The 13,791-nt window shown below is 38.1% G+C and overlaps 1 protein-coding gene across 1 annotated transcript in view; it reads right to left on the bottom strand.

Moving 5' to 3' along the window:
• The window catches only part of CLGN (calmegin), a 44,410-nt gene that overhangs the window by 1,994 nt on the left and 28,625 nt on the right, over positions 1-13,791 (bottom strand). Inside the window, exons 9-14 of the mRNA XM_040250468.1 lie at positions 5,916-6,029; positions 5,646-5,796; positions 3,834-4,049; positions 2,448-2,573; positions 1,663-1,822; positions 339-439 (exon numbers count right to left, since the gene is read on the bottom strand). Of these exons, the coding sequence (XP_040106402.1) occupies positions 339-439; positions 1,663-1,822; positions 2,448-2,573; positions 3,834-4,049; positions 5,646-5,796; positions 5,916-6,029 (868 nt within the window). The remainder of the gene's footprint in view (positions 1-338; positions 440-1,662; positions 1,823-2,447; positions 2,574-3,833; positions 4,050-5,645; positions 5,797-5,915; positions 6,030-13,791) is intronic.

Below are 13,791 nucleotides of genomic sequence, written 5' to 3'. Positions count from 1 at the left end.
TAATAAACATAATTACCTCTTAAATATTCAATTGGTCTGCTTATTACACCTTTCAACAAAACACTTTAATAAAATTTTGTCTTTAAACAGATGTAGCTATTTTGTAAACCAAAGGCTTATTTTATACTACTTCATTAGGCATTAGGAAGATATAAATTAGTTTTTTCATGCTTTCCTTATGGATACATTTTATACCAATATGTATGCTCTTAAGAAAGCTGGGAGAAAATATGGCAAAAAATTCTTCACAAACGAGATCACTACTTTTATTAAAATATTTTTATAGACTAACAATTGTACATAGAAACTAGTTTATTTTCTGTTAAAGAGATGCTTACCTCGTCCTCTGATCCAGACTTATTGGATTTATTACCTTCTTCTTGTCCTTCTATAATTTCAATTTCTTCTTCACTCTTTTCCTCAGGTTCACCTTCCTCTTCTAGAAGTTTTTATTAAACAGATTTTATTCAAGGCAAAAGACTCGATGAATTAGAATTTTTCTACTGAAAAGTATTAAGTAAAAGTGGAGGAGTACATTTAAATTCCAATATTTGAAAGCAATTTCTTCCATTAGACATTTTTGAAAATTAAATACAAGTACTCGTTATTTTACCACAACTCATTGGAAAAGACCCTGATGCTGGGAAAGATTGAGGGTGTGAGGAGAAGGGGACGACAGAGGATGAGATGGTTGAATGGCATCATCGACTCAATGGACATGAGTTTGAGTAAGCTCTGGGAGACCGTGAAGGACAGGGAAGCCTGGCGTGCTGCAGTCCATGGAGTCACCAAGAGTCGGACATGACTGAGCAACTGAACAACAACAATAAATGTATCATCATACCTGAGGAAAGGGGCAGGTTTAAAGAATTTTAAAGCATTCAGTCTGTATGTGAAATGAAAATCAAAGAATATATGTGTGTATGTATATACATAAATATACATGTGTGCTTTGAGAGAGCATGGTTTTTAAGTCAATTGTTTCATCAACTATTAAGTTAAAAATAGTGCTCAAAATATAATGCAGGTTATAAAGGGCTCATTCTGGAGCCTGGCTTGGGACATCTGGCAAACATCAATAGTTTTATTGCTACTTAGATGTATACAAGGAAGTCTCACTGGAGAGGTACCAAAAAGCTGCAGTTGTTTTCAGTTCTAACATCTTCTGGAGTTTAGTTGAGAGCAGGAGGGGACATATGATTCAGCAATCCTTTGAAGAGATTAAACTACTGGTTTGGTATGATAAACTATCTGATAAACAGCAGCCCTTGGTGTGGATTTTGTTGCTGCAGTCACCTGTCTTAAACCAACTACTCTTCCACAGAAGCTGTGATCTGTGCCTCCCATCTCATCCTTGGAGGCAAGAAAAACCCTTGCAAAAAGCTACGACATATGGGGTTGATAGCTGCTAGATTCTGAAGCAACTCAACAATTCTGACAACTCTTTCTTCCTAGAAGAGAGAACTCATACACTGGATGTCTGCTCAGGTACAATCCAGGCAAGGATGGTACTCTTCTTCACCACAGTCACGCACTCCCGGGGATTCAGATGGTATAAATCTGACAACAGACAAGTGCAACAGCTAGTGTTTCCCACTTAATCTACTGCTCTTAATGAGCTCTGCCCAGGGTCCCCTTTATATATCGCCATCACTGTCCTACCTTTTTCAACAATTTCACCATCACTTTGCTTTTTTTCCTCTTCCAAGTCAACTGGCTTCTCCAGGGCTGCTTTCTCTTCCTTCACTTCCTGCTCCAGTGCTCCCTTTGTTTGTGGTTTACATATGTCCAGTTTTTTGAAAGCCACATCTTCATATTTTTTCTGTGGTAGTTTAACATAAGCTATTTTTACTAGAAGCGAAGCACTATTAAAATTTTTTTTCTTTTTTTGCAATGATGGATATCACACATGCGCTGAAGAACTGATGCTTTTGAACTGTGGTGTTGGAGAAGACTCTTGAGAGTCCCTTGGACTGCAAGGAGATCAAACCAATCCATCCTAAAGGAGATCAGTCCTGAATATTCATTGTAAGGACTGATGCTGAAGCTGAAATTCCAATACTTTGGTCACCTGATGCAAAGAACTGACTTATTTGAAAAGACCCTGATGCTGGGAAAGACTGAAGGCAGAAGGAGAAGGGGACAACAAGAGGATGAGATGGTTGGATGGCATCACCGACTTGATGGACATGAGTTTGAGCAAGCTCCGGGAGATGGTGATGGACAGGGAAACCTGATGTGCTGCGGTCCATGGGGTTGGAAAGAGTCAGACATGATTAAGCAACTGAACTGAACTGAACTGATATCATACATGGTGAACTAACAGTAAAAACTTATATAGGAAATTTAGTTTATTACTTTTAAGAACCACTGACTTCATTTATTGAACTCCTAAACACTAAGAGATTTTTTTTAAAAAAACGTTGAAGGAAATTCATTTTCTTTACCTTTACTTTTCTTGGCCAACAAAATGAACTAATCAATGCTATTGGAAGTGCTGCTGTCAAGAGGTAAATGAACCAAAGCCATGGGCGCTGTTCAGTAGCCGACATCAATTGTCTGAATATACCAGGCTGAAAAAGAAATAAGCATAAAAAGGCTATTCAGATTTTATAAACCTTCATTCATAAATACAGCCTACGAAAACAAAAAAAGTTATTTCACCTATTATTTCACCTAGGTAGTTTTCTACTAAGGAGTCAAATTTATAAGACAAAAAATATTTTCCATTTTATACTTTGTAAAGTTTAAACAATCTTTAAAAAAAAATGTTTATCTGGCATGCCAGTTCTTAGTTGTAACATGTGGGAACTACTTCCCCAACCAGAGATCAAACCCAGGCCCCCTGCACTGAGAGTGCTGAGTCCTAGCCACAGGTCACCAGGGAAGTCCCTTAAACAATCTTTAATTATTCACATGCATTGCAGTTTGACACTTGGTAGAAGCTACATTATATTATACAAGTGAATATTGCTAATTCTCCAGCAAGAATTAAGACAGTTTCCTTTTCTGGTAAGTTTCAGGATAGTACTATGCTTCATGGATGTATTATTTGGTTCATTTAGAAGTAAACTCTCTAACTCATTCTGTACTTTTAAAGAACTTACTAAAAAAAAAAGTCAGCCTAAGAATAGCTATGTTTTTTCTTATTTCTTAACAAATTTCACACACAACCTTCAGGAAGGAAACTGTTTTCCTTATTAAAATGTTTTAGTTAAGAGTTTCAAAATGAGAATCCTTTTACCTTTATTTACTCTTTTGAGGTTTTTGCTAATATTCAAAGAAACCTAACATAAGGTACATTTTTCTTTATGGTAATTGGTTTTAAAGATAGATAGATTCTCCAAGATGTACCGTGTTGAAATATTTAGCTTAAGCTTTCCTAAGCAGTGTTAAGATTTGGGAAAAATAACTAGAACATAATAATTAAATTTTAAAAATTTCTGTACTCCTCTAAGTGAAAAGTAGTTAAAATGAATAAAGATTTAGATTTCTGTTCCCACTTAGGCCTTAAACTGATAAGGTGACAAGATATTAAGTCTCATTTCTAACAGTAGTAATAACCATCTCATTTCTATAAACATCAAAAGGCATTCAATCCATTTATGTTATCATAATCTAATAAATGAAGACTTACATATATATAATTCACTATATAGTTTATAATGAAGTTATATCATAATTTGGTGAAGCTCATATTCTGTCTACATAAATTTAAATATGTTTCTTCATCATTTAGTAATTATTGTATCTATTTACTCATCAAAAGGCCATCTGTAAAACCTATAACCAGAACCATACCCTATTATTATCATATGCTAAATACTGTGTACCTCATTAGCATTTTCTATCAGTATCTTCACTCCCCAACCATCTGCAGCCCAGCGGTCTGCTACTTCCTTTTCTGAACAGATAATAAAATTATCAAAGTAGATATCAGAGGTCATGGACCAAAGCTCTAAACCAAGAGCGCGGAAAGAAGTCAGAAGAAATGGGTGATTATCTTCAAAATAATCTGGATTAGGAATTTTTCGAGGACTCCAGACACCCTGGAAAAAAAAAATTTAAATAAATTTTTAAACAATAATTTCATTATAAGTGTTACTCAAGAAGCAGTTGCTGTTGAATGAAATCAGCAATACTAACTGGCAAAAAGAAAACTTTAACTGCTAATTAATTCATTAGTAATTCACTAGAAATAAAATCTTGTTTCCTCTTATCCTGTACACAATGTTACCTATGAATAATACTGACTTTAAACTCAGCAAAAAAAAAAGAGGCAGAGTGAAAAATCCCACAGAAACTTAAGTAATTAAATTTCACAACTGATACTATATTAGATGAGTTTCTTTTTTCATATTTAGTAAAGGTACTCAAGACACGATATCATTAAAATTGCTCAAATCAAGGAGATTACTGTATGGCAAAAATGGAACTATGTCTTTTAACATACACTTATGATGGGCATCAATAGTCACTCATGGTTGAATCACAGAACAATTATTCAACACAGAACTTCCATTAAGTCTTAAATGATTAAAGTCAACCAAAGCAAATAAACTGGACAATGTGATCACTCACTGACTCATTCTGCCATCACAACGACTATTCTGTGTCAGGCACTATGCCATATGCTCTGCTGTGATAATCAAGGCGGACATGGTCCCTGCATCATGGCGTTTAAAGTCTAATGAAGGAAAGATAGATCTCAAACAAAAAAGTTACCAAAACAGCCATTCTATGAAGTGAGCAAAAAGAGTCTATAACTGTATATATATAAAATAAATGTTAGAAAATATCAATGAATAATTAGATAAAACTACAGCGTTAAATGGACAACATAAGGACTTCTACCCCAAAAGCTAAGTATACTCAAAAAAATCTGTTTCATATTAGGAAAAAAAATTCAATTTTAATAAAACCTGAGAGTAAGGAACACATTATTTAAGCACAGACTTCAATTACTAAAATGTACAGTGTGAGTCCTCTTGATCAGAACTCAATTCTTATATTTAATCCTAAAATAAAATATTCCAAAGTGATATCAATTGATTACTCAGGAAAATAGTATGAAGTGATTTATCTTTAGTTATTAGTTTTATTACCCCAGGAAGTTAAAAGATGCTTTACTTAAAAAAAAGGTATTTATTTATTGGCTGTCTCAGGTCTCTGGCTGCACTGACTTTCCCCCTAGGTGTGGCAAGTGGGGACAACTCTCTAGTTGCGGAGTGCAGACTGGAGAGAACACGGCGGTGGCTTCTCCTGTTGCAGAGCACGGGCTCCTGGGCACACAGGCTTTAGCAGCCGTGGTTCCCGGGCTCTAGCAAAGAGGCTCAATAGTTGTGGCATACCGGCTTAGCTGCTCCCTGGCTTGTGAGATGTTCCCTAACCAGGGATCAAACCTGTGTCTCCTGCACTGGCAGGCAGATTCTTTACCACTGAGCCGCCAAGGAAGCAAGCCCCACTTTATTTTTTAAACATAAACTGGTTGCCGTCTATTTTCTTTGACTTCAGATAGCTAAGGCACATTATTACAAATCAAATTTCCTCAAGTTAACATAACATTATTAATAACTAGATCTATAACAGAAATAGGCACAGCATTTTAAAAAGTTTACTATGGGATGGGAATAAATGGTTATTACCTGGTAATTAGGGTTATCTATCATTGGCGGTCTCCATACTCCTTTGTATTTCGGGTTATCTATCATGGGAGGGCTCCATTCACCACACCCAATCCGACATGCTGGGTTAGAAATATGAGGTGCCTCCCATTCTCCATCCATGTCTTCATTCCTTAGGGTATTAGAACAAAGCATGTGGAGTAACTTCAAGACTCCTGTCAGTCATATCAATGGCAACAAAAGAGCATGTAAGAAACAGGAAACTGACATCTGAAGGTGAAGAATGCTTACCAGTCAAGGGGTTTCTCAGCATTAGGATCAGGAATAAATTTCGGTTCATTATCAAGCCAGCCATCAGGTTTAACAGCACTTGAATCTTCTATTTGGGCAGGTTCACTTTCATCCCTGTAAATACAGTATTTTATGCTAATTACTAATTATTCAAACAGTTAAAAATGCACATTACAGAATTCAGAAGGTACCAATAAGCACTTCCTACCTCTGTGAAAAGGAGAGAAGCAAAAAGCAAAGGAGAAAAGGAAAGATATAACTATTTGAATGCAGAGTTCTAAAGAATAGCAAGGAGAGATAAGAAAGCCTTCCTCAGTGATCAGTGGAAAGAAATAGAGACAAACAACAGAATGGGAAAGACTAGAGATCTCTTCAAGAAAATTGGGGATTTCAAGGAAACATTTCATGCAAAGATGGGCACAATAAAGGACAGAAATGGTAGGGACCTAACAGAAGAAGAAGATATTAAGAAGAGGTGGCAAGAATACACAGAAGAACTATACAAAAAAGACCCAGATAATCATGATGGCGTGATCACTCACCTAGAGCCAGACATCCTGGAATGTTATGTCAAGTGGGCCTTAGGAAGCATCATTACGAACAAAGCTAGTGGAGGTGACAATTCCAGTTGAGCTATTTCAAATCCTGAAAGATGATGCCGTGAAAGTGCTGCACTCAATATGCTACCAAATTTGGAAAACTCAGCAGTGGCGACAGGACTGGAAAAGGTCAATTTTCATTCTAATCCCTAAGAAAGGCAATGCCAAAGAATGCTCAAACTACCACACAATTGCACTCATCTCACACACTAGTAAAGTAATGCTCAAAATTCTCCAAGCCAGGCTTTAACAACATGTGAACTGTGGACTTCCAGATGTTCAAGCTGCTTTTACAAAAGGCAGAGGAACCAGAGATCAAATAGCCAACATCCGCTGGATCATCAAAAAAGCAAGAAGAGTTTCAGAAAAAACATCTATTTCTCTTTATTGACTATGCCAAAGCCTTTGACTGTGTGGACCACAAAAAACTGTGGAAAATTCTTAAAGAGATGGCAATACCAGACCACCTGACCTGCCTCTTGAGAAATCTGTATGCAGGTCAGGAAGCAAGAGTTAGAACTGGATATAGAACAACAGACTGGTTCCAAATAGGAAAAAGAGTACGTCAAGGCTGTATATTGTCACCCTGCTTATTTAACTTATATGCAGAGTACATCATGAGAAATGCCGAGCTGGATGAAGCACAAGCTGGAATCAAGACTGCTGGGAGAAATATCAATAACTTCAGATATGTAGATGACACCACCCTTATGACAGAGAGTGAAGAGGAACTAAAGAGCCTCTGGCTGAAAGTGAAAGAGGAGAGTGAAAAAGTTGGCTTAAAGCTCAACATTCAGAAAACTAAGATCATGGCATCTGGTCCTATCACTTCATGGAAAATAGATGGAGAAACAGTGGAAACAGTGTCAGACTTTATTTTGGGGGGCTCCAAAATCACTGCAGATGGTGACTGCAGCCATGAAATAAAAAGACACTTACTCCTTGGAAGGAAAGTTATGACCAACCTAGATAGCATATTCAAAAGCAGAGACATTACTTTGCCAACAAAGGTCCATCTAGTCAAGGCTATGGTTTTTCCAGTAGTCATGTATGCATGTGAGGGTTGGACTATAAAGAAAGCTGAGCACCAAAGAATTGATGCATTTTTAACTGTGGTGGCAAGAGTGAACGTTGACATTTTAGGAATCAGTAAACTAAAATGGACTGGAATGAGTGAATTTAACTCAGATGACCATTATATCTACTACTGTGGGCAAGAATCCTTCAGAAGAAATGGAGTAGCCATCATAGTCAACAAAAGAGTCCGAAATGCAGTACTTGGATGCAATCTCAAAAACGACAGAAGGATCTGTGTTCGTTTCTAAGGCAAACCATTCAGTATCACAGTAATCCAAGTCTATGCCCCAACCAGTAACTGAAGAAGCTGAAGTTGAATGGTTCTATGAAGACCTACAAGACCTTTTAGAACTAACACCCAAAAAAGATGTCCTTATCATTATAGGGGACTGGAATGTAAAAGTACAAAGTCAAGAAACACCTGGAGTAACAGGCACATTTGGCCTTGGAGGACAGAATGAAGCAGGGCAAAGGCCAACACTTTTGCCAAGAGAACGCACTGGTCATAGCAAACACCCTCTTCCAACAACACAAGAGAAGACTCTACACATGGACATCACTAGATGGTCAACAGGGAAATCAGATTGATTATATTCTTTGCAGCCAAAGATGGAGAAGCTCTCTACAGTCAGCAAAAACAAGACCGGGAGCTGACTGTGGCTCCTTATTGCCAAATTCAGATTTAAATTGAAGAAAGTAGGGAAAACCACTAGACCATTCAGGTATGACCCAAATCAAATCCCTTACGATTATATAGTAGAAGTGAGAAATAGATTTAAGGGACCAGATCTGATAGACAGAGTGCCTGATCGGCGAAGGTTCCTGACATTGTACAGGAGGAAAGGATCAAGACCATCTCCAAGAAAAAGAGATGCAGAAAAGCAAAACGGCAGTCTGAGGAGGCCTTACAAATAGCAGTGACTAGAAGAGAAGCAAAAAGCAAAGGAGAAAAGGAAAGATATACCTATTTGAATGCAGAGTTCCAAAGAATAGCAAGGAGAGAGAAGAGTCATGTAAGGTAGTCATGTATGCATGTGAAAGTTGGACTATAAAGAATGCTGAGCACCGAATTGATGGTTTTGAACTGTGGTGTTGGAAAAGTCTCTTGAGAGTCCCTTGGACTGCAAGGAGATCCATCCTAAAGGAGGTCAGTGCTTAGTGTTCACTGGAAGGACTGATGCTGAAGCTGAAACTCCAATACTTTGGCCACCTGGTGCAAAGAGCTGACTCAGTTAAAAAGACCCTGATGCTGGGAAAGATTGAAGGTGGGAGAAGAAGGAGACGATAGAGGATGAGATGGTTGGATGGCATCACTGACTCAATGGACATGAGTTTGGGTAAACTCCAGGGGTTGGTGATGGACAGGGAGGCCTGGTGTGCTGCAGTCCATGGGGTCACAAAGGGTTAGACACGACTGAGCAACTGAACTGAACTACAGAGTATGTTAGACCTTGTTTTAGTCCATTTAAAAACTCATTCATCTTTTTATATTATTTGTTGAAGTAACAATATTTTGGCTCTATTGAGTTAAATAAAATATATTATTAAAATTAAAAAGAAACCATTCATCAACAAACATACAGAAAGACTACTACATGTCAAGACTGTTGTAGGAGCTCTATTTTATATAAATATATATCTGCTTTATTCTTAATAGTTTCATAGTTTTCTACTTTGTGAATAAATAATAATTTATCTATTCTCTAGGATATTTAGTGTTTCCCAAAACTTACTACAAGAAATAATGCTACAATTAATATCCTGGAATATATTAGAAATTAGTAAGAAATTAGTTGTCAACTATATGAATTAAAATTTTTTCCAGTTTCTTGTGTATTTTTATGTAGTTTATGGTGGGGATTTTTGTCATAGAAAAATAATTTATTTTCATGTAGCTGAAATTTAGTAATATTTTCCTTTATGATTCAATTTTATGCTGTATTTGGAAAGGTCTTCCCTACTCCAATATTATTTTTTTAGAACTCCCCATATTCTGGTAATTTTTATATTTTCATTTAAAAAATAACATTTAGAAAGTAAGCTCCAAAGTATATAAACATAGTCACAGTAAGTACAGAATAGAATTACTAATATATTTTCATCTTTTCAGGAAAGCAGGAATTTTATCTAGAATTTACATTATGCTTTTCCAAACAAAACTTGAATAACAAACTGAAATAATTTACTCTATATATGTGAAGACTGAATAACAAAACTGAAATAATCAACTGTATACATGTAAAGACTTGTACTTTCCTGATATCAATATTATCTGAAGGTCTCTTAGGGCTTGGGGTAACCTGAGTTTAAAATTTAAGGCTCTTTTAGTACTTTATAAAAGAAACTCTCACAGATTTCACCCATCATAATGAGATTGGTATATATAGTTTTTCTCTTTAAGGGCAAACCTATGTCCCATCCTTATTCTTTATAGGCAGACAAATATGAAGCAGTTAGAAAGTGTACACAGAGGAATATAGTCCTCTCTTTTCTGACACCATGAATTCATGGAAGTGATACACTGGTAAGCGACTAATTTTTTTTAAAGGTACCGTTCTTCCTATCTTGCACAAGTTACTTCCCTTTTATACTATTTCCCTGAAGGCAAAGACATTTTCATTGCTAACCAGTATCCTTCTTTATTTACAAGAGTTTAACAAGGTAACACTTGGTTTTCCAGGAGCAACATTCTATGCTTTCAATAGGTAGTAACCTCAATGTTTACAAACAAGAACTTGAATACGAATAGACACTTTCCACAATGAGGTACACAGAGAAAAACTGGTTTAAAAATATGAATAGATCCTCAGTGACTTGTTTAAAAGCAGTCTAACACATTTTTAAGTGGCATCTCTCCAAAAGAGATGGGGAGCCATATATAAATATTTAGAGAAACAATGGCCAAGTGTTACCCATTAGCAGTATAATATTATCTAAGAGTAGACTGATTTGGGGTAGCTCCTCCTGGCCGCTGCCCATCCTTGGACACGGGGTAGCTCCTCTTGGCAGGGCACCCGTGTCCAAGGTAAGGAGCAGCGGCTGTGTTTTGCTGGAGCAGCCATGACAAGATACCCCATGTCCAAGGTAAGAGAAACCCAAGTAAGATGGTAGGCGCTGAGAGAGGGCATCAGAGGGCAGACAGACTGAAACCACAATCACAGACACCTAGCCAATCTCATCACATGGACCACAGCCTTGTCTAACTCAATGAAACTAAGCCATGCCATGTGAGGCCACCCAAGATGGGTGGGTCATGGTGGAGAGGTCTGACAGAATGTGGTCCACTGGAGAAGGGAATGGCAAGCCACTTCAGTATTCTTGCCTTGAGAACCCCAAGAACAGTATGAAAAGGCAAAATGAGAGGATACTGAAAGAGGAACTCCCCAGGTCAGTAGGTGCCCAATATGCTATTGGAGATGTCCAATACTTTGACCACCTGATGTGAAGAGCTGACTCATTGGAAAAGACCGTGATGCTGGGAAAGATTGGGGGCAGGAGAAGAAGGAGACGACAGAGGATGAGATGGTTGGATGGCATCACCAACTCAATGGACATGGGTTTGGGTGGACTCTGGGAGTTGGTGATGGACAGGGAGGCCTGGTGTGCTGAGGTTCATGGGGTCGCAAAGAGTCGGACACGACTGAGCGACTGAACTGAACTGAGACTGAAATATGTTTAAGATGTACACTGCAAAACCTAGAGCAACCAGTAAAACAACAGACTACAGAGGAAAAGCCAAAAGGCCAATAGAAAGAAAAAACAGAAGGCTCAAAAAAGTAACTCAATCCAAAGATAGTCAGGAAAAAATTTTATAAAAAGCCACAAACTATATGAGACAAAGAGAAAACAAACAGCAAGACAGCAGGTTTATATCTAACTGTATCAATAAGTTCATTAAATGTAGATGATTAAAACATTCCAATTAAAAGGCAAGACCCGAATACAGTTGACTACAAGAAAATCATGTGAAAAATAAAGGCATATACAGGCAACACTCAAAATCCTTCAAGGTAGGCTATACAATACATGAATTGGAAACTTCCAGATGTACAAACTGGATTTAGAAAAAGCAAAGGAACCAGAAATCAAACTGCCAACATCCACTGGATCATAGAAAAAGCAAGGGAGCTTCAGAAAACCTTCTACTTCCACTTCAGTGACTATGCTAAAGCCTTTGACTGTGTGGATCACAACAAACTGGAAAATTCTGAAAGAGATGGGAATACCAGGCCACTTTACCTGCCTCCTGAGCAACCTCTTTGCAGGTCAAGAAGTAGAACTGGACATGGAACAATGGACTGGTTCAAAATTGGGAAAAGAGTACATCAAAGGCTGTATATTGTCACCCTGCTTATTTAACTGATACGCAGAATACATCATGTGAAATGCTGTACTGGAAGAAGCACAAGCTGGAATCAAGATTACAGGAGAAATAACAGCAACCTAAGACATGCAGATGATACCACTCTAATGGCAGAAAGCAAAGAGGAACTAAAGAGCCTCTTGATGAGGGTAATAGAGGAGAGTGAAAAAGCTGGCTTGAAACTCAACATTCAAAAAACTAAGATCAAGGCATCCAGTCCCATCACTTCATGGCAAATAGTGGGGGAAACAGTGGAAACAGGGGCAGGTTTTCTTTTCTTGGGTTCTGAAATCACCGTGGACAGTGACTGTAGCCATGAAATTAAAAGATGCTTGCTCCTTGGAAGAAAACCATGACCAACCTAGACAGCATATTAAAAAGCAGAGACATGACTTTGCCTACATAGTCAAAGCTATGGTTTTTCTAGTAGTCATGTGTGGATGTGAGAGCTGAACCATAAAGAAAGCTGAGTGCCGAAGAATTGATGCTTTTGAACTGTGGTGTTGGAGAAGACAGTTCAGAGTCCCTTGAATAGCAAGGAGATCAAACCCGTCCATTCTAAAGGAAGTCAACACTGAATATCATTGGAAGGACTGATGCTGAAGCTCCAATATTCTGGCCACCTGATACGAAGAGCCGACTCACTGGAAAAGACCCTGATGTTGGGAAAGACGGAAAGGCAGGAGGAGAAGGGGGTGTCAGAGGATGAGATCGCTGGATGGCATCACTGACTCCATGGATGTGAGTTTGAGCAAACTCCAGGGGATAGTGAAGGACCTGGAAGCCTGGCATGCCACAGTCCATGCAGTCACAAAAAGTCAGATACAACTTAGCGGCTGAATAACAACAACATACAGGTTACAGGTAAATAATGGAAAATAATATTCAGTGGAACTATGATTAAAAGAAATGGGAGTGCTGATCTAGTATCAGACCAAGTAGATTCCAAGGCAGAGAGTATTATGAGTTTATAAAGAACATTTCATAATAATAAAAAGGTCAGTTCCTCAAGAGGTCATGAAACACTGTGAATTGATCTAGTGATCTAGACCTTCAAATTATACAAAGCAAAACAAACAGATCTCAAAGGAGATAAAGACAAATCTACAATCATAGTTGAAGACTTATTTTCTCTTCCCAATAAGAGAACAGGCTGAAAACCATTAGGAATATGAAAGTGAAAGTCAAGTCGCTCAGTCGTATCCGACTCTTTGCAACTCCACGGACTGTAGCCTACCAGGCTCCTCTGCCCATGGGATTTCCCAGGCAAGAGTACTGGAGTGGGCTGCCATTTCCTTCTCCAGGGGATCTTCAGGGGTCGAATTTCTGTCTCTTGCATCTTTTGCCTTCGCAAGCAGATTATTTAATGTAATGTAATGTAACTAGTGTCTCCTGGGAAGACGAGTGCATCCCATATAGTTTTATAAGATGCTGAGGCTATGGCTGTTTAAAGCCAACTAATCATTAACTGCAACGACCGCAACTATGTAAAATGTGCACACACATATATAAGAAAGATCAAACTGGAAATAGAAATTAAAGCACTGGTGCTCAAAAAGACACAGATGTGTATAGCGGACTTTTGGACTCAGAGGGGGAGGGAGAGGGTGAGATGATTTGGGAGAATGGCATTGAAACATGTATAATATCATGTAAGAATCGAATCACCAGTCTATGTCTGATGCAGGATACGGCATGCTTGGGGCTGGTACACGGGGATGACCCAGAGAGATGTTGTGGGGAGGGGGGTAGGAGGGGGGTTCATGTTTGGGAATGCATGTACACCCGTGGTGGATTCATGTCAATGTATGGCAAAACCAATAGAGAATTGTAAAGT

This window comes from Oryx dammah, unplaced genomic scaffold, assembly GCF_014754425.2.
Source record: "Oryx dammah isolate SB20612 unplaced genomic scaffold, SCBI_Odam_1.1 HiC_scaffold_12, whole genome shotgun sequence".
Taxonomy (NCBI): Eukaryota; Metazoa; Chordata; class Mammalia; order Artiodactyla; family Bovidae; genus Oryx; species Oryx dammah.
This window is presented reverse-complemented; position numbering and strand designations above follow the sequence as displayed.